This window comes from Hemiscyllium ocellatum, chromosome 3, assembly GCF_020745735.1.
Source record: "Hemiscyllium ocellatum isolate sHemOce1 chromosome 3, sHemOce1.pat.X.cur, whole genome shotgun sequence".
In the NCBI taxonomy this organism is placed as follows: Eukaryota; Metazoa; Chordata; class Chondrichthyes; order Orectolobiformes; family Hemiscylliidae; genus Hemiscyllium; species Hemiscyllium ocellatum.
This window is the reverse complement of record NC_083403.1, coordinates 135,258,529-135,285,100: the sequence shown is the minus strand read 5'-3', so window position 1 is coordinate 135,285,100 and position 26,572 is coordinate 135,258,529. Positions and strand designations below refer to the sequence as shown.

General features: G+C 39.8%; 1 protein-coding gene across 4 annotated transcripts in view; it reads left to right on the top strand.

Annotated features, from left to right (window-relative positions):
* The window catches only part of LOC132808061 (kelch-like protein 29), a 231,874-nt gene extending 209,562 nt beyond the window's left edge, over window positions 1–22,312 (top strand). For all 4 annotated transcript variants that reach the window (XM_060821981.1, XM_060821975.1, XM_060821987.1 and 1 more), the window contains one exon: window positions 20,337–22,312. In XM_060821981.1, the coding sequence (XP_060677964.1) occupies window positions 20,337–20,520 (184 nt within the window). In that variant the 3' untranslated portion in view covers window positions 20,521–22,312. The remainder of the gene's footprint in view (window positions 1–20,336) is intronic.
* Window positions 22,313–26,572: the final 4,260 nt, after the last annotated feature.

Sequence of the window (26,572 nt, the reverse complement as noted above, 5' to 3'; positions counted from 1 at the left end):
GTGGAAACAGGCCCTTCGGCCCAACAAGTCCACACCGACCCACCGAAGCGCAACCCACCCAGATCCCTATATTTACCCCTTACCTAACACTACGGGCAATTTATTGTGGCCAATTTACCTGACCTGCACATCTTTGGACTGTGGGAGGAAACTGGAGCACCCGGAGGAAACCCACGCAGACATGGGGAGAACGTGCAAACTCCACACAGTGGCCTGAGGCGGGAATTGAACCCAGGTCTCAGGCGCTGTGAGACAGCAGTGCTAACCACTGTGCCACCGTCTGCCTTACAATGTGTCTTCGAGGAAAAAAATGGGACAAAATAACCTTTTAAAGTGACAACATCATCACAGACTTCACAGTCAGCCTGGTTAGCACCACCACTGTAATCTCAGCCAACTTGCACCATTGTCATGTAATGAAAGTCTTTATGAATTTGAATATTTCAAGTCATGAATATTCGTATCTGTTGCAAATAAATGCCTCAAACCACATCCCAGCTAATAGTAATATATCAAGCTCAATACATAGTGGACGCATCAGACAGAAATTATTTAATAAAAGACAATATTGCATTTTTCAGTCATTGGTACAAGGTCACACGGTGCTATGCAGCTAAATAGCACGTTTGGCATATATTTGTTCAGCTAAGATGGAAAAGGTAAACGGCACAGAGAGAGAGAGGGGGTGTTTTGTATAATTATTCAAAGAACCATTTAGCATTTCATGTTTTTTCTGGAGAGCTGGCACATTTTGATAGTGTTGTAGGCAGGGTTGCCATATACTTCTGAAAGATGAATGCTCTGGTAATTATTCCACTGAAACCACACATTGCCGAATGAAAAAGACAGCACCATTTTTAGCACAGTAAATTATGCATCACAATTCATCTCTCCCAAAGTCAATAATTATGGATGCTATGAAAAGACATCACAAAAAAAATAGGGTTACATAGCAGCTTTCTTCCAAACCAGCTGGTTGTCATAGGGAGACTCAAGTGTCCTGAGCTCAAGTTGTTTAAAACGAATATACTGCTTGCATTTAACAAGGTTATGACTGAATCAAAGCACAATATTTTTCAAATTGAGGTTAAACAATATAAAAAAGTTACTGAAAAATATAAAATTTACAAAATGTAACATTCTTTTATAAAATACATAGTCATTAAAAATTATATTGTGCAAATTTCTTTCTTGATGAAAGTGATCAAGTCAAGAGGCAGAAGTTGAATCTGAAGGGTTGTGCAGAATTGCCTTATAAGGATGTTTAAAATATTTTTTTAAAATGTCTATATCACTTGTGATGTGCTTTACAAGGTCATGGCTCAGGAAAGTTTTTTTATTTAATATTTTTAGCACCAGATTTATTCACCAGAATAAAATGTAATGTTAAGATGGTGTTTGAATAATGAAACATATTAGCAGAACAAATATTTGTCAAATGTGCTATTCATCAACATACACACTAAGTTTGACCTTGGATTGCATGTCCTTTCCTCCCTCTGACCAAATGTCTCCAGTCCAACATTGAAAGAACAGGGTTGTCAGTTATGTTGAAACACATCAAAAGAATCACATTGAATAAATAATGAAATTACAAAAATAATGAGTTTATAATGAGATGTGGAATATTAACCCTATCTCTACCATCATGATTTTATAAACCTCTAGAAGGTCACTTCTCAATTTCCTACATCCCAATGAAAAATGACCCAGCCTTTCTTTAGAACTCAAACCTTCTATAGCAGGCAACATCCTGGTAAATCTCGTCTGAACTTCCTCTAGCTTAATAACAGGATTACCAGATTTGCACACAGTCCTCCAGAAGAGGTCTCACCAATGTTCTGTACAATCCTTTCTGCTGTTATTAAAAAAGCTCAATAGGATCTGTCACTATAATTTGATTTTCCCACACAATTCAAAAAAGATCACTGTTTGCCTTGTTTTACCAGTTTTGATTCTGCTGAGAAAGCAACACTAAGGGAAAGCAAAAAAGGCTTTGAAAATCCATCATTGCAAAATCAAGTGTAAAGCCTTTAATTAGTATTTGTAAGCAATGTAGCTTATCTGCTTTCAGTTTCAGTCCTAATGTTATTACTGTCATAATCACGGCATGGTATTTATATCAAAAGCAAAATTATGTGGATGCTGGGAAACAGAAAAAAGTGGGAATACTTAGCAGGTCAGGCAGCATCTGTGAAGTGTGGAAAAATATATTAATAAATATAGGGCATTTTATCAGAGTTCTTGCAATGTTACTTTATATTTAGATTGCATACTTAATATCTTATCCATGAATTTCCTTTCAAAACTTAACCTAGCCATTTTGTGTTCCTGTAATTTCTACAAATCTTTATACTAACAGATAATGGTCTTTCCTTTTTTTTTAACAAAGTTAAAGGTCACACAATGCCGGCTTATAATCCAATAGGTTTATTTGGAAGGACTAGCTTTCAGAGCGCTGCACCTTCATCAGGTGGTTGTGGAGCAAGACCATAAGACGCAGAATTTATAGCAAAAGTTTGCAAACAATCTGATCTAGTTTTCTTGTACATAAAACTAATTTTGTCATCTAAAGCTATACTGAATCATTCTCTTTCAGTTTTGATTAAATGAGGCCTTGAAAGGTAATTACATCTGTTGATCAATTTTCCTGAAAAAAATTATCTATTTTGATCTTTAAGGAATCTCCTAAGCAATATCTATTTTGCCCTTTTTGTTTTCTCTTGTATTGAGATCAATGACAGGCCCTGTATTTAATAGGTTGATTGCTCTGTTATTAGCATTTCAATAAATCAACATGTTCCACAAGTCCAGAATGCGTAAATACATACAAGTTAGAATATGGAAACAGTCTGTTATACCATAAGTGTTACCTTATCGTGGTTATTTTCCAAAGTAGAAGGGATTAGTGATGGTAGCCACATTCCTCATCCAAGAGCTATTGTGGGTGTCAGCACTGACCATGTTTACAATGATTTGTGAAGACAGTGAATCATAAATAGGCCGCATCGCTTCCAGCTTTTTCTCCATTCAATAATGTCTCACTTTCATACAGCAAACTTTGCCTCTTGGATTTCTGTTTAATATATATTGAACTATCAAATTTAGATCTAAAACAATTTGTCCATCATCAATAGCCTTTTCTGCATGCAATTTTGAAGCTTCTGTTGTGTGTGCGTGCAGAAGTCTTCTCTTGGTTTCCTCCTGAATGTATAGACTCCTCTAACCACGTAGTAATAGTTATTCTCTAATTAGCTTATCAGTTCCCCTTTACATCTTGAACAATTTAATAAAATCACCCTTTAACTTTCCAAAAATACGGAAAGCCAATACTTAAGTTCCCCTTTTTAATTTAGTGGTTTTACAGGTCATTATAACATGCATTCTTTCCAAAACTATTATATCCCCCAATGGCATGGTGCCTAGAAATGCTCCCTGTATTCCAAGTGTGGTCTCTGTAGGACTGTATATTGTTTGACTTTATATAACTGTTACATTCTTCTGCTTCAGTTTTCAAGATATAAAAGCCAACATTCCATCAGACTGCTGATTATTTTCTGTACTGTTCATGTCTTATGTACCTGGTCCCCTCAGTCTTTTTGGATCATCAATGTTTCCAGCTTTTTAATGAGCAAGTCCATTGGTCTATTTTTCTCACGCTTAAAATGGATGCCTTCACATCTGTCTTCAATAAAATGCATTTCCCACAATTTTGCTCATTCACTTAGTTAATACCTCTTACAATTTTATGCTTCCATTTACAATATTTATGATGCCACCCATCTTTTTGTTGCCATTGGCAAATTTGGATATGTTGTTTGTATCCCATCTGTCAAATTTCTTAATAAATATGATGGATATTTGAAGTTTGAAAGCAAATCCTGCAGATCACCTCTAGTCACATTGAGACGATCCTTATGTTTACAGTTTGTTACCTCTCTCTGGATCAGTTGCCCTAAAAGTCAACAATTTGACTTCAATTCCATAGCCTTCAACTTTAGCTAACATTCTATGATGAGGAACTTTACCAAATGCCTTCTGGAGGACCAGATAAATAACAGATATTTCCATGGTATATTCAAATATTTTAATCAGCTTCATCAGGCATGACCTACTTATTTCCTGATGAAGGGCTTTTGCCTGAAACGTCAATTTTCCTGCTCCTCAGATGCTGCCTGACCTGCTGTGCTTTTCCAGCACCACTCTAATCTAGACTCTGGTTTCCAGCATCTGCAGTCCTTGTTTTTACCTACTTATTACCCATGTTGGTTTTCTCTGATAATTTGAAAATCTTCACAATTATTAGTTACCATTTCTTTAAACAAAGACTCAAATAATTTTTTGACAACTGAAGACATGCTAACTAATCTATAACTCCCTGGTTTCCCTCAGACACCTTATTTAAAAGAGCAAAATGATGTATGCAATTTTTTTAATTGCATCAATTGAAGTCTGTCTTATCTGAATCCAGAATCTTAGTAAGCGTTCTGAATTTCTCTTTTTCAAACATAACTTAGTCAAACTCAATTGGAATATGTTCACTATTGTGTAAATGTTTATGCTCTGTTAGCTAAATCTGACTCATGACTGATTGTTGAAAGTAATATGGTGTTCCTCTTTGATTATTCAGTGACATGTTGATGCAGACATAATAATATGGACGTGCTTTAGAGATTCACTACGTTTCTAATACCTTGTGTTCATTTTTTTAAAATCCCAATCTGTATGAAAATTAAAATACTCAAAGATTTCAGCCGTGGCTTAGTTGGTAGCCCTGCTGCTTCGATGCCAGAGTATTTATCCTCTTCTACTTTGGGCACTTGCTGTTCTTCCATGTATTGCTGTCCTAATTCTTCTATTGACTAGGATCAGCTTCCCTGAATTCCAGGATCCAAATAATTAGGATACCTTTAACTAATGGTTAGCACCCCGCCCCACCCCCCAAAAAAACTGTCGCCACTTGTGAAGATGTCATGTTACAAGGCATAGCATTGAACATGTTAGCTTGACTGTGACAGCTGTTATTGACATTGAAGTATGGGCATGTGTGAGATGTAATAAAAGAGCTGTAAGGTTGTAGGAGGTCTTGGCAAGAATAATACACATGGGACAGATTGAAGGAGCATATTTTGTGGTGTTTGAGTTTGCACCATCAACTTTCTATGTATTATTAGTCATGCCCTCCAAGTTCATCCACTTTATGTGAGAAAACATTGTCTTGTTCCATTTTTCACAGCGAGTAATCCTGCTGCTTTCCACTGAGGGTTTGAAGGGATTGTGGGTGAAGAATGGCAATGAAGATATGTTTCTATTAATACGCTGGGTTTATTCCAGATATCCTAGTCTCTCGGAAAATCTTGATATCCCTCCAGAACGTTTGGCTTATTCCACATATCACTGGTGTTCATCATGCAGTTGTATCATTGAGATATTGCAGTTATTAAAGAGGCAAAAACACTCAAAAAGAACACACTGATTGATAATTAGTTGGGAGGTAGAAAAAAGGGTAGTACTGTCATTAGCAGGATGTCAGAAGTAGTGCTCCCCAGGGATCTGAATCTCAATCTTTCTTCAGCTGGATGAAGCAATGAGAGATCATGCAGGTTTGCAGTTGCTTCTTGAGTTAGAGGCACAGTAAGTTGTATAGATGGCAACAGAGAGTTACCAAGGGACATAGGCAGATTACGTGAGTGAGCAGATGGAACTGAATGTCTGAGGTAATCTACATTGGATCCAAGCAAGACATTAAAATGTTGTCTTCACACTGGTAGACTTGGAGGAGCAAAGGAATGCTGTTGTTGTAGTGAATTTACTTACAGCAAGTGAACACTTTTGAAATATAATCAAAAAGGCCAACGGGGCTTCAGCATTGGATAGTATTGGTCAGACCTTAGAGTCTCACATTCAGTCATGAAGACCAATTCTCTGGATAGATGGGAGGGAGTAACAGTGGAAATTTATTAGATGATGCAGGATATTAAAGGGGTTTATATATGAGGAGATTTAGAACTTGGTTGTAATCCCTTGTGTTTAGATAAATTGAAGTATTTAAATGATAAAAGGATTCCGAATGTTAAATACAGGTCGTTCTGCTGTAATGCGTGTTTTGTCAATGTGAATTTATTGTAACGCGATTGACGAATTGGGGACACTATTTCTAAAGCGCAAACTTTTAAAATGTGTGTTGGCTATAGCGTAATTGCATCGCCCACATTTTACGTGTTATTTGTGTTGTGTGAATATTGTATAGCATAGAGTCACACAGGAACACGACTATCGCGTTATAGAAGAAACGACTGCAGAAAATCTATTTCCACTGATGTATGAGTTCAAAACAAGAAGCGTTAATCTTCATACCACTGAATGCCAACTTTAATTGTGGAAGGAAGCATTTCACTACACACAAACTGAAAAATTGGAAATCTGAAATGCTGTCCCACAAAAAAGATAATGGGTCAATTAAAACATTTAAGACTGATTTGATAGATTTTTATAATGAAGGGTCAACCAGGAATATGGAAGAACAGCAAGTAAACAGAGTGACATTTGTAAACAGGATAGGATTGAGAGCTGAATAGCTATCCCCTACTTCTCTTTCCTAAGAGAAAAGCCAAATGAATTGTATTGAAAGGCATTATTGGGAGGACCAGCAGAAAATAAGATAAAGACAGTTCTCTCCCTCTCTGTTTTCTCACGGAGATACTGTTTGGTGAACCTATGTTATTTTGCAATCATAGAGTTGTACAGCACAGAAACAGACCCTTTGGTCCAACTCGATCATGTTCTTTTAAGTTTTGATAATTTTTAAGTGTATCAATTCATATTTAATATTATAAACCAATTAATTATAGTTCTTATTTCAAGTATAATCTGTAACTTCTTGATATTTTTATCTGCAATTGCAAATATTTCCCACTTATACTTTTTAGTAAACAGGTAATGTCAGTGTTCCCCAGCCAATGTGATGTCTGGTGGTCTCCCAATTTTTTCTGTGGTTATTTCTACAGGATTGTCTCTGCCATGGCTACAGTCTAAGCAGGAAGTTCATGTCCCTAACCTTTTGACTAGTAGGTTAACTATCATGGTGGAAGATATATTACAACCAGGAGGACTTTCAGTGAACAGCATCACACTTGTAATTAGCTGCAGACCAGACATGTGTTAAGAATGGAAGTTGGATTCTTACATGTCTGGAAACAAGGTTTTGAATCTCTAATGGCTGCAAGTTTTAAATTAACTGTGTTTAAATACTTGGAGTTTAATGGTGCTCCTGCTATAAATCTGCCCAAAAATATCACAGAAATTGGGAGTTTGTTAGAAGAACTGAGAAGAGGTAGACTGCTGTGGAATTGAAAATGTTGTATAATATTGTAGCCAGTACTCTCTTGAGATTAAGGTCAAACATAACCAGTAATGAGGCACAACCAGTATTCTTCAAATACTACAGACATATAACCCTTACCGTTCTAGTAGAAGAAACTACAAATCTCTTCCTTCCACACAAGACTTATGTGAAAAATGTCAAAATATGTATAAGGAAAGGTCTTTACAAAGGCTGTCTCTAACCCTCCAAAACTGCACCAACCACCCCCACTCACATTCTGTATTTATTGTCATCTAAATAATGTACTGTGTTTAATGCTTGTTATGAAGCAGATCAAATCCCCTCAAAATATATTAAGCTAGCCTACCTCCTAACTTTTTCTTATTTTAAAGGTAAGTATAAGGTGTTGTATTCTAGATGCAATTCAATAGCTCAATCTACTCAACTTTAAGCACTAAACTTTAACTTTACACTACAGTTAAAATACAGACAGAATAAAAAATAAAATAAATGACTTGGCTGAATTGTAACTGTGTCAAAATGCTGAACTATATATTATATAAACTACTACAAATTAACTGTTCCGTTTTGTAACATCCCATAAACCCACCCTTGGCAAAGGCAAATTCAGTAAAATAGATTGTTTGACATGCAATCCTAACAGCAGGAAGAGAACCCAGCTTTTAGCTGTAACAGAGAGAGGAATAACAGTTTCCACATCCAGCTTCAAGACCCCAGCAACGGCAGAAAGTTACAACTAAAAATACAAATCTTGGTCCTGTGAGCTTGACCCCACCCATTATTGTTGCCTCTGTTTTTCTAACTTAAAAAAACCCCAAGGCCTCACAAGCTGTTTATTGGCTTTGTGCAGACCGCTCTCTCCACCTCTGTCTCAACCTTTCATCATAAGAACAACCAGGACAAAATACTCCTCTTAAAACCATAATATCGTCTCATGCTGAACATCAAGATTAATTACCACAGGGCTGGTGTATAAGCACAAAAAACAAAAACAGAAGTTGTTAGGAAAGCCCAGCAGGTCTGACAACATCTGTGCAGAGAAATCAGAGTTAACGTTTTGAGTGCAGTGACCCTTCCTCAGAACGGAACTTCTGAGGAAGGGTCAGCAGACCTGAAACGTTAGCTCTGATTTTTCTTCACAGATGCCGCCAGACCTGCTGTGCTTTTCCAGCAACTTCTGTTTTTGTTCCTGATTTACAGCATTTGCAGTTCTTTCGGTTTTTATAAGAATTAGAATAGAATTTAAAATTACAGTACAATATTCTCAAATAGATGCTGCAATTTCAGATTTCAAACCTTATGCTTTTGAATTAAAGTTCTATAAATTTATTTCAGTAAATTATATTACATATTAATCCACAAAATGCAATTAGAATACTGAGGTGTATACAGCTATCTCAGATTTTAAGTATCTGTACTAATGCTTGATTGTAGGTACATTGATACAAAAAGACTCAAAGGCCCCCATTTGTTTGCCTTAAAGCATCAACATCGTAGGCAGTATATTTTAATGATGAAAACATAGCTTAATGCATATGGTTATAGAAAAGAAGTGATCTTAACATAATGCTCATCACATATTATTTTATTCTCATGCCTGCAATTATTGATCCTTTCCATTGTCCTACTGAACAGGAGTATAGAATGCAACAGTGACATCTAGTTGTGTAGCTTGAAAAGGACTGTGCTTTAAAGAAGTGAATAAGGCCTGCTTTAATGATGCACTCCAAAAAGTATTCAGCCAATTACTTTTATTAAAGGATAAAGAAGAAGTGAAAGCTTTTATTGTGACAGATGAGATTAATTAAAATAAAAGTAAAGTTGCCATAGTCCCAGAGGACTACTCTTTCCTTCACGAGAGATGGCTGGCTGTGGTGTATAGCCAGAGGGTCACCATGCCTCAGGCAATGAGTGAAGTTTTAAAGGAAGGGTCTTCATGGTAGCTTCAGTCAATGTAGAAATGAACCTACGCTGTTGGCATCACTCTGCATGGCAAGTTAGATGACTAAGCTAACCAACCCTCCCCAGGTGAGACTAACTCATGGTGAGAGAAAAGAGGTGACCTTAACGTAATGCTCATCACACACTATTTTATTCTAATGCCTGCAATTATAGGGTTGATTATAAGACATAAACTAAATCATTCACGTCATTACATTAAGTTAATAAACACATTTTTAAAAGTTGTAAATTATATCAGGATTTAGCTGCAAAGGTCAGAAAGATCTCTTGGAATACCTAACCAAGGTTCCTCCTTTTAATGTGTTAGGCAATGCTTTAGTATAAACATTAAATATCGAACCACCTTTTCCACATCTGACTGCGCTCATTCAACTTTTACGACAGTAAAGAGCAGCAACACTTGGTTTTTCTCTCCCTTTGTCTGCAGAGGCATTTCACTGAGATCAGATCACTTGAAAGAAACTTGTATGGACGCAACATTTATCTGTCTGTAAAAATGACCCCGACTTCCAATTGCCCATTACTCAAATGCACCACTGTGTTCCGTCGCCAACATTTCTGTCTCAGGTTTGTTGTAGTTTTCCAGTGAAGCTCAGCATAAGCTGGAAAAACAGCATCTCATTTTCCACTTGACCCTACAGCCTTAAGGACTCAATTTCAGGTTCGATCATTTTACAACCTGAACACCTTCTTCCATCTCGTTTCCTTATCCCCACACCTCATGTCCTGTCGTGACATGGGTTGCCTTCAGCAGAGTTGACCCTTTTCACCCACTCATGGTCCCAATTATCACCTAACATTCCTGCTTAAATAAAACAAAGAACCGCCAGTGCTGTAAAGCTGAAATGAAAATAGAAATTCCAGTGGTAGCTCAGCATGGTGAAGGAAAAACAGAGTTAATGTTTTGGATTCAGTGACCTTTCTTCAGAATCATCACAGGAGAGATTGCGGACTGTTCAGAGGTGGACAGTAAAGTCGGGCTGAGTTAGCATGGCTTTGTCAAGGGGAGGATATGCCTGACAAATCTGTTAGAATTGTGTCAGGAGGTAATGTGCAAGTTAGATAATGGAGAGCCAGTGGACTGTTTGGATTTCCAGAAGGCCTTTGACAAGGTGTCACACAGGAGCATGCTAAATAAGATAAGATGCCATGGTTTTAGGAGCAAGGTACTGATTTCATTTGATTTATTGTAGTCACATGTACCTAAGTGAAAATCCTTGTTCTTTGAGCTGTACAGGCAGATCATAGCAAACAAGGACATACAGATCACAGGGTGCTCAGACAGAACAAGGCTAAGAGATCATGGCTGCACAAAGCAAGAGCAACATTATTTGAAGTTAGAGAGGACCACTCAACAGTCTAATCACAGCAGGGAAGAAGCTGTTCCTGAACCTGTTAGTGCATGTGTTCAAGCTCCTGTACCTTCCACAGAGGTTATAGGAGAGGTCTTTGATGATGTTGGCAGCCTTTCCACAGCATTGAGACACGTAAATGGAGTCTACTGATGCAAGGCTGGCTTCTGTGATGGTCTGGGCTGTGCACACAACTTTCTGCAGCTTCTTACAGTCCTGGGCAGAGCCATTGCTTTACTAGGCCTTTATGCATCCATAATGCAAAAGTTGGTGAGGGTCCTTGTGGACATGCCAAATATCGTAAGCCTCCTGAGGAAGAGGTGTTGTTCTGCCTTCCTGACCATTACATCTACATGGGAACTCTAGGACAAGTTGTTGGTGATCATCACACCGAGAAACTTGATGCTCTTCACCCTCACCTCAGGGGCTGTATTATCCTCCTTTCTTCCTGAAGTCAGTGATCAGTTCTTTTGGTTTTGCCAATGTGGCAATAGAGATTGTTATCATTGCACCACAACACCAAGCCCTCTATTTCCTTCTGTATTCTGACTCCTTGTTATTTGATATCTGTCCTATCATGGTGGTGTCATCAGCAAATATATAGATGGCATCCATTCGGAATTTGGCAACACAGTCATGGCTGGACAGGGAGTACAGTAGGGGCTGAGAACGCATCCTTGGGGGGGGCTCCAGTGTTGAAGGCTATCATGGAGAAGGTGCAGTTACCTGTCTTCACTGATTGCAGTTTGTGGTTCAGGAAGCTGAGGATCCAGTGGCAGAAGGCAGAGCCAAGACCTAGGTCTGGGAGTTTTGAGATCAGGGGATAATGGTGTTGAAGGTGGAGTTGGAGTCAATGAGCAGGAGTCTGGTGTAGGTGACCTTGTTGTCCAGATGTTCCAGGGATGAGTGTGGTGCTAGGGAAATGGCATCTGCAGTGGACCTGTTGTGTTGATAAGCAAATTGAAGGCCATTGAGGCAGGCTATGGACCATGACCAATCTCAAAGCACTTCATGATTACGGAGGTCAGAGCCTCTGGGTGGTAGTGCCATCATTAAGGTACATTGCACATGTTTTTTTATTTTGGTACTGGGATGATGGTGGTCTTCTTAGAGTGGCTTGTAGGAGGGACAGATTGAAGATGTCAGTGAATACCCCCGCCAGTTAGTCCAGACAGGATTGGACTGTTCGGCTGGGGACACCATCCAGGCGCATCACTTTCCTTGGGTTGACTCTCAGGAAGATCAGTCTGATGTCTGCAGCAGTGACAGCGGGCACAGATGTGTCCAGGCCTGTCAGGGCAGGTGGCACCATGCTGTGGGCATTCTGCTCAAAATGAGCATAGCGAGTGTTGAGCGTGTCAGAGAGGGATGTGTTTTTGTTCACTATCTTGCTCTGCTTCAATTTGTACCACGTAATGTCATGTAGGCCTCGTCACCGGTGGCAGGTGTCCATAAGGACTCTAAACCTCTAACCTGTTTTGCCTTCATGACAGCACCAATGGCTTTGTGGAGATCTATCTTGATTTTCTGTTTAGGTCTGTCCTGTATATACGGGTCATGGATAGAGGATTGGCTGACTGTCAGAAGGCAGAGAGTGTGGATAGAGATGTCGTTTTTCAGGATGGCAGCCAGTAGAATCCTTAAGGGGTCAGTGTTGGGACCACAACTAGTCACATTTTACATTAATGATCTGCACAGAGGAACTGAGGGCATTATTGCTACGTTTGCAATTGAAACAAAGATAGGTAGAGGGGACGGTAGTGTTGAGGAGGTGAGCAAAGTGACAGATGAAATACAATATGAGAATTTGAGCGATTATGCAGTTAGGAGGAAAAATAGAGGAGTAGACTATTTTCTAAGTGGGGAAAGGCTTCAGAAATCTGAAGCACATGGGTCTTGTGAAACCTAGTTCAGGAATCTCGTAAGGTTAACGAGCAGGTTCAGTTGGCAGTTAGGAAGGCAAATGCATTGTTACCATTTATTTCAGGAGAGCTAGGATAAAAAAGCAGAGATGTACTGCAGAGACTGTATAAGACTCTGGTCAGACTGCATTTGGAATATTTTGAGCAGTTTTGGTGCCCGTATCTATCAAAGGATGTGCCTGCACTGGAAGGGGTCCTGAGGAGATTTCCAGAATAATCCCAGGGATGAAAGATTTGCCGTATGAAGAGCAGTTGACAACTCTGGGTCCTTACTTGATGGAGTTTGGAAAAATGAGGTGGGATCTCATTGAATCTTACAGAATACTGAGAGGTCTGGATAGAGTGGACATGGAGAAGGTGTCTCTATTTGTAAGAGAGACTAAAAACCCAAGGGTACAGCCTTAGAACCCTTTAGAATGGAGGAGGAGGAAGAAGAATTTCTTTACCAGAGAGTGGTTAATCTGTGGAACCCATTGCTGCAGAAGGCTGTGGAGGTCAAGTCATTGAGGGTAGTTAAGACAGACTCTTGATTGGTAAGGGGATCAAGGGTTATGGAGAAAGCAGGAGAATGAGGTTAAAAAACATATCAGCCAGTGGACTTGATGGGCTAAATGGCCTTCTTCTGTTCCTATATCCTATAGTCTCTCAATAAGTGATGTCAGACCTTCCGAATTTCTTCAGCAATTTCTGATTTTGTAACTTTTCTTCCTCCCTGGTTTACTGTTAACAATCTCTTTTTCTGCCTAATTTTTCCATTCTCTTTCGCTCTGATCTCCATCTCTACCTCTTTAAAGTCTGGTTGAAGATTTGTAGCTCGGGTGTCCGTTGTTAAACCTCTTTAAATCACTCCTTTGCCCCTCAGCCTCTGTCATCAAGATTAGTACCATTTCCCTAGATCCTATCCGTCCCGAAGAACTGTCAGTGGACTCAAAATGTTAACTCTGTTTCACTCTCCACAAATGAGTCCCTCCAGCAATTTCGGATTTTTGGGTTGAATGTACCACTTTTTGTTTTTCATTAATATTTCACTACATCTTGCATGAAATTATTTAATTTGAAGTGCTGTCACACTGAGAAAATAGCATCAATTGACTTCCTGCTTTACAAAACACTTTTCTTCATAAAAACCGTATCAATTAATTGGACAGGAATTTCTTATGTTTGCCTTAAAGTTAACCATGTTTGATTCCGTAGAGTACAAATAATTACAAATCAATAAAAAAAACCCTGAAACAAAAGTGACCTTGAAAAGCAAATTATCGTATCTTGTTCTCTACTTATGGGAAATTGTACTTGTGTTCATGAATAATATATACTGTTTATTTGGAAGGGTTATTTAGAACAAATGAACCTCCATTTGACAGATGCTTCCCTCAGCAAGTTTTTCAGTGTACTCATGTCTATTAAAGTAAATAATGCAAGTCATTCCCTAACTGAAGGAATTAAAAAAGAACAGGGAAAGAAATTGTATTTATCTAGTGAGCTTCATGACGTCAGAAATCCGAATTGTTTTACACCAATTAAATGCATTGACTGTTATGTGAGTAAAAATGGCAGACAGCTAATACACAACCAGATCCCACTACCACTGGATGAAATAAATGGATGAGTTATTTATCTTTAGTGTTGCTAAAGGGCTAATTGTTGATGATGAAAGCAGAAGAACATTACTCTTTGAGTCGTTCCATGGAGTATTTTACATTCACTTGTCTGAACAAACAATCTTCAACTTAAGTTCTTCTCCTGCCATCCTCTCAGTACTTATTGAATTGTTAACCTAAATAAATGTGATCCAATCTCTAGAGCACAGGTGAAGTCAAAGTAATGTGACTCAAAGATGTAATTCACATTCAGTTAGCGATCAGGGACATCAGAGTGTGACTGTAAGTGAGGCAGGTAGGGGGAACCTGAGTTCAGGAGTGCAGGAGCCTCAGCCCTTGGCCTTGTCTAACAGGTACGAGATTCTTGCTCTCTGTACGGATGAGGAAAAGCGCTCTGGACAGGATGAGCCAGCTGACCACGGCACCATGGTGCAGAAGGCCATTCATGAGGGGGGAGCTAATAGACAAGTAGTGGTTATAGGGGATTCTATAATTAGGGGGACAGATAGTATCCTTTGCAAGCTGGATCAGGAGTCTCGCATGGTGAGTTGCCTGCCCGGTGCCAGGGTGCGGGACATCTCCGACTGTCTAGAAAGGATATTGGAGCGGGAGGGGGAGGATCCAGTTGTTGTGGTCCACGTTGGGACTAACAACATAGGCACAGCTAGGGTGGAGGACCTGTTTGGGGATTATCAAGCACTAGGAAGGAAATTGAAGTACAGGTCCTCAAGAGTCATAATCTCCGGATTCCTGACCGAGCCATGTGGCAATTGGCATAGGGATAAGAAAATTAGGGAAGTAAACACGTGGCTACGGGATTGGTGTGGGAAAGAGGGATTCCACTTCATGGGGCATTGGCATCAGTTTTGGAACCGGGGGGATCTGTACCGTTGGGACGGTCTCCACCTGAACCGATCAGGTACCAATGTTCTAGCGAAGAGGATAAATAGGGTGATCAGTAGGACTTTAAACTTCTGAGTTGGGGGGAAGGGAAAGTGAAAGCGACAGGGAGTATGGAGTTAAATGGAAAGATAAACAGCAGGATAGCACATGTCCAGGCGGGTTTAAACTTGAGGCAGGCTGGGAATGCAGCAAAAAGGAAGGATAACTTAGGACATCTTATGACTTCCACTATCTCTAATGATAAGAAAGTTAGCATTAAGGCACATTACCTGAATGCTCGTAGCATTCGTAACAAAGCAGATGAACTAACGGCACAGATCATAGTGAATGATTATGATGTGGTAGGCATCACAGAGACGTGGTTACAGGGGGGTCAGGACTGGCAGTTAAACATCCAAGGATTTTCAACTTATCGAAAAGATAGGGAGGTGGGCAGAGGGGGTGGGGTTGCCTTGTTAGTTAAGAACAAAATTAAATCTATGGCACTGAATGACATAGTGTCGGATGATGTGGAGTCTGTGTGGGTGGAATTGAGGAACCACAAAGGCAAAAAAACCATATTGGGAGTGATGTACAGACCTCCTAACAGTGGTCAGGACCTTGAGGCCTTGGAGGGAAGTGAGGGGAGAGGTGTGGGCGCAAGGGGGGTGTGTTTGGATATATTTCCCTCCCCTCCCCTATCAGCATTCCGGAAAGACCACTCCCTCCGCGACTCCCTCGTCAGGTTCACACCCCCCACCAACCCAACCTCCACTCCCAGCACCTTCCCCTGCAACTGCAAGAAATGCAAAACTTGCGCCTACACCTCCCCCCTTACTTCCCTCCAAGGCCCCAAGGAATCCTTCCATAATCATCACAAATTCACCTGCACCTCCACACACATCATTTACTGCATCCGCTGCAGTAAACCCGATGTGGCCTCCTCTACATTGGGGAGACAGGCCGCCTACTTGCGGAACATTTCAGAGAACACCTCTGGGACACCCAGACCAACCAACCCAACTGTCCCGTGGCTGAACACTTTAAGGCCCCCTCCCACTCCGACAAGGAAATGCAGGTCCTTGGCTTCCTCCATCGCCAGACCATGGCAACGTGACGCCTGGAGGAAGAGCGCCTCATCTTCCGCCTAGGAACCCTCCAACGACATGGGATGAATGCATATTTCTCCAGCTTCCTCATTTCCCCTCCCTCCACCTTATCTCAGTCCCACCCCTCGGACTTAGCACTGCCTTCTTGACCTGCAATCTTCTTCCCGACCTCTCCGCCCCCACCCCCTCTCCGGCCTATCACCCTCACCTTAACCTCCTTCCACCTGTCGCATTCCCAACGCCTCTCTCCCAAGTCCCTCCTCCCTACCTTTTATCTTAACCTGCTTGGCACACCTTCCTCATTCCTAAATAAGGGCTTATGCCTAAAACATTGATTCTTCTGCTCCTCCAGCAACACATTTTTCAGGTTTAATTGGAAGCACTAGCTTAAGGCAATAATAACCATCTGATGAAGAGGTAGTGCCTCAAAAGCTAGTGCTTCCAAATAAACCTGTTGGACTATAACTGGTGTTGTGTGATTTTTAACCAAGATGAGCAGGGTAGCAAACAAAATATTGTAAACATATCTACTGGTATCCTTAACTTGTTTGTTGTACTTGGGTTAATGCTTTCAATTTTTAGTAACTCTAAAATTTATAAAAACGTTAATACCATTATTGTAACATTATCAATTAAGTTTCTGAGGTCCTGGTATAAGCTTAGTTTATAAATCAGAAGCCAAAGTTGGCTAGAATAATTCCACATCCATCAAAGTTTTACCTGCACATCCACTAATATCATTTATTGTATCTGTTGCTCCCGATGCGGTCTCCTCTACATTGGGGAGACTGGGCGCCACCTAGCAGAGCGCTTTAGGGAACATCTCTGGGACACCCACACCAATCAACCACACCGCCCCGTGGCCCAACATTTCAACTCCCCCTCCCACTCTGCTGAGGACATGGAGATCCTGGGCCTCCTTTACCACCGCTCCCTCACCACCAGACGCCTGGAGGAAGAACACCTCATCTTCCGCCTCGGAACACTTCAACCCCAAGGCATCAATGTGGACTTCAACAGTTTCCTCATTCCCCCTTCCCCCACCTCACCCTTGATCCAAACTTCCAGCTCAGCACTGTCCCCATGACTTGTCCGGACTTGTCCTACCTGCCTATCTCCTTTTCCACCTATCCACTCCACCCTCTCCTCCCTGACCTATCACCTTCATCCCCTCCCCTCACCCATTGTACTCTATGCTACTTTCTCCCTATCCCCACCCTCCTCTAGCTTATTTCTCCATGTTTCAGGCTCTCTGCCTTTATTCCTGATGAAGGGCTTTTGTCTGAAACGTCGATTTCGCTGCTCTTTGGATGCTGCCTGAACTGCTGTGCTCTTCCAGCACCACTAATCCAGAATCATTCTAATTTTAGTTCCACTGTCTCAGAATGAAACAAACAGTTCCCAATTTCAACATATTCTCCAACCCTGGGCAGAATTTATGAACCCATATCCTCATCTTCTACCCAGTGACATCATTGGTGCTCCATCCTGCTGCTAAAATAATCAACCCATGTTTCTGTCACCAACATACTGAATTTTTCCTATGATGTCTCAAGAATCACTTATTTTCCACCTTTCATACACTTGAGCACCCTGTTCTGTTCACATGCTCACTGACCTACATTGATGTCTTGTTGACCAATGCATTTACTTTGAAATTCTCATCCCCATGTTCAAAATTCTCCATCCCTTTAGCAGTATCCCTGTAATTTCCTCCAGCTCTCCAGCATTAGGGTGTTCATCTGACTCTGATCCCTTACTCAAGCCCATTCCATTTGACATAGACACACTTGTAACCGTAAAGCTGATGTTGAGGAATTCCTTCTTTGACGCGCAGCACCTCACACTTCTCTTTTAATACCAAACTCAATACCTAGCTCTTTGAGAATTTGATCAACCATCCAAATTTTCTATTTGTGTCAATTTTTGTCTGATTACAAGTCTTTGAAGCAATTTGGGGTGTTTGTCTGCAAATGTAAGTTATTGTTACTGCCAATTATTGACGTGTAAACAGGCCACTTTAATCATGTGACAGGATAAACCCCCTTAGTTTGCAGTGCAAGTATCTAAATTGGTACTAATTGTCTAGAGTGGTCCTAAATATACTGAAGCACCAATTCTATGAAAGCATTCTTACTGAGTACTTTATTTATGATCAGTAATTAGGATCTTCCTGTTACAGTGGAAACCATCTATTATTTACATTCTTAAATAGCATTGGAATTGCCTCACAAGATCAATATAAAATAATGATTGTAATCACTGAATATCTGGTTATGTTTTCATAGATTCTATCTCGCAGCATTGATATTGCTTATAAAGTGACAGTAGAGTTAACACATTAGAATTTGTGCAGATACATCCCGAAGTTAGGAGGAACAGGTTGGAAATGTTAAATATAGTTGTTTACATGAAATAAAACAAAAAATTCACATCTACTTCAGTTTTGCAATAACCCACTCCAAAGTGAAGACATATTAACACCAGTACAGAGGAACTGGGTGTTTTATTGCAATTTTAACCCTGACACAAGAAAGCATTTGATTCCAAATGTGACCACAGACTCATTACACTTAAACTGAATGTTTTCAAAGAAAGAACTCTGTTTTAAGGAATCAGTCTGATGATTGAATACTAAACAAACTGGCATCTGTTTCTGGTCCTATTCACAATCAGGAAGTGTTTGGTGCACTCCACTTAATTTGATTAGAAAATTGTTAATTTAGATAGATGCGAGGTGCTGGATTTTGGTAAGGCAAATTAGGACAGGACTTATACACTTCATGGTAAGGCTCTGGGGAGTATTGTTGACCAAAGAGACCTTGGAGTGCAGTTTCCTAGGTCCTTGAAAGTGGAGTTGCAAGTAGATAGAAAGTGTTTGGTATGTTTGCCTTTATTGGTCAGTACATTGAGTGCAGGAGTTGGGAGTTATGTTGCAGCTGTACAGGGCATTGGTTAGGCCACTATTGGAATACTGTGTGCAGTTCTGGTCTTCCTGTTATGGGAAGGATGTTTTGAAGCTTGGAACGGTTCAGAAAAGATTTACAAGGATGTTGCCAGAATTGGAGGGTTTGAGCTATTGGGAGAGGCTGAATAGGCTGGGGCTGTTTTCCCTGGAGCGTCAGAGGCTGACAGGTGACCTTAAGGGTTTATAAAATAATGAGGGGCAGGGATAGGGTAAACAAACAAGATCTTTTTCCTGGGATGGGCAAGTTCAAAATTAGAGGGCGTAGGTTTAGGGTGAAAGGGGAAAGATATAAAAGGGACCTAAGGGGTCGTGTGTGTATGGAATGAGCTGCCAGAGGAAGTGGTGTAGGCTCATGCAAGTACAACATTTAGAAATAATTTGAATGGGTATAAGAATAGCAAGGGTTTAGAGGGATATGGACCAAATGCTTGCAAATGGGGCTAGATTCATTTAGGATATCTGGTCAGCGTGGACAAGCTAGACCAAAGGATCTGTTTCCATGCTGTACATCTTGATGATTCTAGCATAATCAATGCTACAAATTCCGCCTGAACTTTATTTACACTTTGTATTTTCATTTCATCAAACTATAGTTACCGTTCACTCAGATGCTACTCAGTTTACTGTCCATGGGCTATCAATGTATTGAACAATCAACAAACCAAGAACCTTTCTCCCATGATAAAATATTTAATTCTTATAATTGTGTTTACAATAACTGTCAACACCAAGTCTTTGTGGGCAGCACGGTGGCACAGTGGTTAGCACTGCTGCCTCACAGCGCCAGAGACCTGGGTTCAATTCCCACCTCAGGCGACTGACTGTGTGGAGTTTGCACATTCTCCCCGTGTCTGCGTGGGTTTCCTCCGGGTGCTCCGGTTTCCTCCCACAGTCCAAAGATGTGCGGGTCAGGTGAATTGGCCATGCTAAATTGCCCGTAGTGTTAGGTAAGGGGTAGATGTAGGGGTATGGGTGGGTTGCGCTTCGGCGGGTCGGTGTGGACTTGTTGGGCCGAAGGGCCTGTTTCCACACTGTAAGTAATCTTATGAGGTTAATTATTCTAAAAATATTAATGTTCAGTGAAATGTATATGCTGCGTGGAATTTGCTTTATGTTTGGTGATTGAAAATTTATGCTTATGTTTTGTAAATGACGTGATTGTGATTACTTGAATAATAAAGATTATCTGTTACAGTGCCGTGGTACTCGATGGGAAAATCTATGCTACAGGAGGAATTGTCAGTAGTGAAGGACCTGCATTGGGAAACATGGAAACCTATGATCCTCACACTAATACTTGGACAATCCTACAAAACATGCCTTGCCCGGTGTTCAGGCATGGGTGTGTAGTCATCAAAAAGTACATTCAAAGTGGTTGACATGATATGATATCAGTTCCTGAATTGTTTTATTCTGCTACAGCAGTGCTTTAAAACAATGAATATGTTCTCTGTACTGTCTACATTGAATGTAGATTCCATATTCACCATTAGGTGAAATAGGGCAAAAATCCCTATGGATGTATTATACTATAACTTATAATGTTTCAAATAGTGTCACAAGACCTGGCACTTGGTTTAGATATTGGGCAATTCGGGTATGAATGCCTGCTTTATAACAATCATCAGTTTTGCTTTCAGTTACCTATATGTTGTTAAAGGCCATTTAGAAGGACAATTGGTTTTGTAGAGTGTAATATCTACAGTACCAGAGTGTAGCAGCATGTACCCTACTCAGTCAAAGTATGAACAGTCCCAAGAGCACAAGAAAACCTCGAGAACATGGTAGAAGTTGCAAAGCAAATCAGTTGTACACTGGGACAAAACCGACGAGAAGCTTGGATAGTCCATGTGTTGCACGTTTTAGTCATGCACAATCGTAGAAAACAGAACTGAAAATTATACAATTAAATACCTTAAAAAATGTAATTCATGTCGGGAGGCAATTTTCTCTGATTATATAAAGTAAGGCCACTCAAACAAAAGAAATGAAAATGCAAATAATATTGGGAGATGACTATATCAGGAAGTGGAATTTTAGATTCACTTTGTTTTGCAATCAGTTCCCCTATCGATAGTGAATTGTAACACTACCAAGAGGTGTATGATGCTGTTTTTGTAAATTGCTGTTGAGAAGCAGGAGCAGGGACATTAATGCCAGGAATGTTCAGAGGCTGTCGCTGTAATGTCCTGCATTGCCATCTAGATGAATTCTTTCCAGGTTTATATCATGGATAATACATGACAAACATACGCTGCATCAACAGTAAATATACATAGGCTCAGAATTTGTTCCTTTAATACCTTTTGCACAGTAACTAACATGAAAGTATCATTTAGCTGCAGGATTTTTAAAACTTATTTGGCATATTTCATTTTATATTATCACATAAAAGTACCTAACCATTCTTAACCCATTTTATTCATAAATGCTAAACTGAAACAAGGCACAAGTCTTTAAATCCATGGCTTTTATTTTTTAATAAAAGTAGTTTTTTTTTCTCCCTGGTAAAGTAACTCTCCATACAATTGTACACTTAAGTACCACCATGTGATGAACTTGCTTCTTATAACAAGTATACCAGGGACGGTAAGGTATATTAATCGACAAGTAATCATGATGATTTGGTTAACGGTCCAGAGATATGAGTTCAGATTCCACTACAGTATCAAGGGAATTTAAATTCAATTGGCTAAACAAACTTGGGGAAAAAGAAAATCAGTCAGGGCGATCACATAACTACTGGAGTGTACAATCCCACTTAATTCATTAAAGCCTTTTAGAGAAGAAAATTCTCTCTCAGTCTGGATTAGGTGACTCCAGAAGCAGAACAATGTGGCTCCTAAAGTTCCTCTGCAACAGCCTACCAAGCTAGATTGTAATGTTCTCAGAGGCAATTAGCAAGGGACAATAAATATTGGTTTTAACCACATGTGTACCAATTACATCTGTGAATACATAAGGCAGTGAGGTGGGGGAAGAGATAGGGAAGAAAACAAGCTGCTGAAGCATTTACTTCTGGTATTCATGGCTCAAAACAAACTCATGAATAATATATAATCTATACTAGCTCCTATGGCGAGGAGATAGTAAATATGATTACTATGATCACTGAAAGATACATGTTCTGTACTGATAGTTTAGGTTTCCTGTAAACAAAATATCATATTATGCTCATACCAGTTTCAGCTTTTCAGTATGTACTGTATGAATATGATTTATATATTCATATAATAGGTAGAATTCTGAGTTTCATCTCTGAATATTGAATATAACATGTACAGTAGTTCAAAGTATAGACAATTTTTCATTAGCAATGAGTTTTTTGTAAACTTCCAATATCAAAATTATATATATATATGTAAGGTAGAACTACAGCAATTTATGGACCAAAATACTTCTGTACAGTATTTTCTGATAAAATTGTAATCTTATTTAATAAATTATTAGGGCATTTACACCCACATGTTGCATTGGGCCCATGTCTAAAGTGGCTTTTCAAGGTCACTTGATATGCAAGAAAAGCACATATTCAAACTGTAATTAAAATCGCAATGAAAATAGACCCAGTCAGATAAAGGCATGAAAACTAAAAAAAAAAGCAGCTAACACTACTCAAATCCAACTAATATCTTCTGACAGATTCCCTCATCACTACATTATTAGTCTCCTTCCTCATATGTCTACCACACATTGCTAGAGTATATCCCAAGGCGTCATTGATTTTGAGTAAACCAAAGTCTCAACATGTTGTTACAAATAGCTGATACATGTCACAAGGCTAAAGGTAAATTCAGACAAGATCCTTGTACCTCATTCAACAACCCAGCCAAGGGAGCTTAGATAGGAGTCAGTGCCAGTTGTTCTATACTCAACACACATCTCTGTATCTCTTTCTCTATACTAGTTTTGGTGTTTTTAGGCACCACTTGTAATCCAATAACAATGTGACATGAGAGGAAGCCACTTCACACTTAAGATTGGAACTTCATGACGTTTACTCAGCAAGTATTTGATACATCTTAGAAATTTGAGTTAGAATTAAAATATCCAGTTGATATAATTCATTGAACTTAATTTTTAGAAAATTGTTACAAAGACACTTTCAATTTCAACCATTATTTTTATTTATATTGCTTCTTTTTCAGTCTGTTTTCTCTTTTTCTCCATTTAGTCACTTTTTTTTTCATGTGGTATTTCCTTTCCCTCCCAACCTGCATTATTCCTCAATCAGAACTATCACATAAACAGTCAGACACACAGAATAATTCTTTAACCAGTTCCTGAGAGAAGGAGTCAGTATAATCGAGCCAACAAGCGATACACATTAACTCTTTGGGACATGAGGATGTCCCAAATTACAATATGCATTTGTAATGTTGCTTCTCTGGTTCTCAAGTAATAACTTGTGGCCACTTTGCCTTTGAACCTTCACCAGCCTCCAAGTCTCGTGCTTTGAGAAAGCAGCATTTAGTCAAGTATAAATATTTTTAAGATTTATTAGAAATCAATTTTGATCCCAGCAACATCTATCTGTCTCTCTTCCACATAAATTTGCAGAGTGCTGATATCTGTGTGTTCCTGGCTCAGTCCACACCACTTCAGACCTGACCTTCATTCATTATAGACCAGTGCAGTTCAACTAAAATGGTTTTGCTTTGGTTTCTGGAATTTGGTTTTGTAGTTGAAAAGCCCAACCACCAACAGTGTGGAGGTAATACGTTTTCTGATCCAATGAGATTTTTTTTCTTTTTGGTCAAATACTTAAGCTCTCAACAGTTGTGGGCTCAATTAAAAAGACAGAGCATCAAATATTATATTATTTAAATCAGTTGTTTTTAACTTTTAATTGCTTTGTCCGAGTTCCCAATGTGTAGACCATGTAGAAGTGGTCATCAACACTTGTAGAAAATATTGCACTAAAACTGTCCTTTCATGCACAAAAACAAGTGTTTTTTTGCACAAAAGTACACTTTAAAGCACAATACATTCTAGAAATTTTGGGGCCCACTCCCACATTATCTACACACTGGGAAATCTGACAAAGCAATTAAAAGTTATAAACACCTTTTTTTCTCCCCCTCCCCTTTGTCATAAGGACGGTAACCTAGTCTTACGCTCGCTGGAATTTGGAACAGTAAATATTGTAGGCAGGAACACATTGAACAAAAGGGGGGCTAAGACACCAAATGCAATTTTACATTCATTGAGCTGGGCGATGATGAACGTCCCTGACAATACAAACCTTCTACACATAGAAATCCATCAAAGTTGGAAATGCTGTCAAACAGAATCAAAATAGGTGACAACTGGAAAGAGGCCTGAAGCAAAGCATAGGAATCAGAAGCTAGATTCCTAATTATGAATTAGATTTCAAGATTCTTGGAGAGATTTGTTTGAGTGAAAATTGAAACTCAACATATTTATAGAAAAAATCAAAATGCTACAGATGCTGGAAATCTGAAACTAAAAGATAAAAATGTATTGAAAACATATTGCAAAGCTGCTTTCATACAAGGAAGAGAAAAGACACAGAGAAGGGTCTGCATCCAAAATATAACCATAATGGGTGGAAGCAAATCCAATCTGCAACTGTGTCTATTTTACTCTTATGCTCCGAATGTTCAGTCAGTATCTATATCAGCAATCTCTGGGAGGCACGGTGGCTCAGTGGTTAGCACTGCTGCCTCACAGCACCAGGGTCCCAGGTTTGATTCCAGCCTTGGGCGACTGTCTGTGTGGAGTTTGCACATTCTCCCTATGTCTGTGTGGGTTTCCTCTGGGTGCTCTGGTTTCCTACCACAATCCAAAGATGTGCAGTTCAGGTGAATTGGCCATGCTAAATTGCCCATAGTGTTAGGTGCATTAGTTAGAGGGAAATGGGTCTGGTGGGCTACTCTTTGGAAGTGAATGTGGACTGGTTGGGTAGAAGGGCCTGTTTCCACACTGTAGGTAATTTAATCTAATCTAATCTCGTTCTACACGGGAGGGCATATAATGTGTCCTCAGTAACCAGAATAGAGGACAGCTTTCATGTAAATACTGAACAAATGAATGAACCTCGAATTAAGGTTGTTGAATGTATCAGGTGCCATAAAGCTTGGACACTTGGAGCAGTACAGGTCCTTCGGCCCACACTTGTGCATGGTTGCCACTCCAGCTCCATTCTTGAGCTGAACCACTTTAGAAGGCGGCAGTAAAAGGAGGGTACTGGACGGGCTAAGCAATTCCAGCTGCCAATATTGCTATCCATAGCACAATGGGATGGAGATCATGTAATTGATGAGAACATTGAGGACAACACTGGGGCCACAACTGGAAGTCAAGAAAGTAAACTATACTGTTCATTTTGAATCTAGAACTTTTAGTGTATTGTGGAATATTACAGGGATAGGGTAGGGGGTTGGATCTGGGTGGGCTGCTCTTTAGAGGGTCATTATGGACTCAATGGGCCAAATGGTCTGCTTCCGAAGAGTAGGGATTTGAAGATTCTAAAGTTATATGGGTCACTGCAAGTTTATGCAGTTGACCACATAGCTGAATAATTTAAACTTTTCGGCCATTAATACACATCGAACCATGTGGAGATCACTGAATGAATTCAGTTACTTACAGAAAGAATGCTTCAATCTGGATGACTGATCAGCTGTACTGGCTGCTTGCTCTATAGTTAGACAGCTCAAACCATCCACAGAACACACAAAGTTTCAACTGACATCAGAAGAATCACAGAATCCCTTAGTGCAGATACAGGCTATTCAGCCCATGAAGTCTGCACCAACTCTCCAAACAGCATCCCAAACTACTCCCATCACCCTGAATTTCCCATGGCAAACGTACCTAGCCTGCATACCTGTGGACTGTGGGAGGAAACCAGAGCACGCAGAGGAAACCCACACAGACACAGGGAGAACATGCAAACTCCACACAGACAGTCACCCAAGGCTGGAATCATACCCAGCTCCGTGGCGCGGGGAGGCAGCGGTGCTAACCACTGAGCCACCCAGAAAGGGGGCAATTTCCAGAACACACTAAACCTGTGGGCAGCTTTTTGCAAGATCAGCGATGAGTGACATTCTGTCACAACCAAGAACAACATCCGGCTCAATAATCTGTGCATTTTTGGTGCGGACCATAATTTGGACCACACCAGTTGGATTTATTGCTTTAACAGATTGAGAATTCATTTAGAATTGTAGCACAACCAATAAATTTAATTTGTAATTTAGTATTAACTGAATTGAAGTTACCTGCCTAATAAACACTAAATAACATTTGAGAGAGATACAGGTCGTTCTGCTATAACACGTGTTTTGTTAATGCGAATCTGCTGTAATGCAATTGACAAATTGGGGACACTGTTTCTAAAGCATAAACATTTAAAGTGTGTATTGGTTAATATGGCGCTGCTATTATGTAATTTTCTATAAT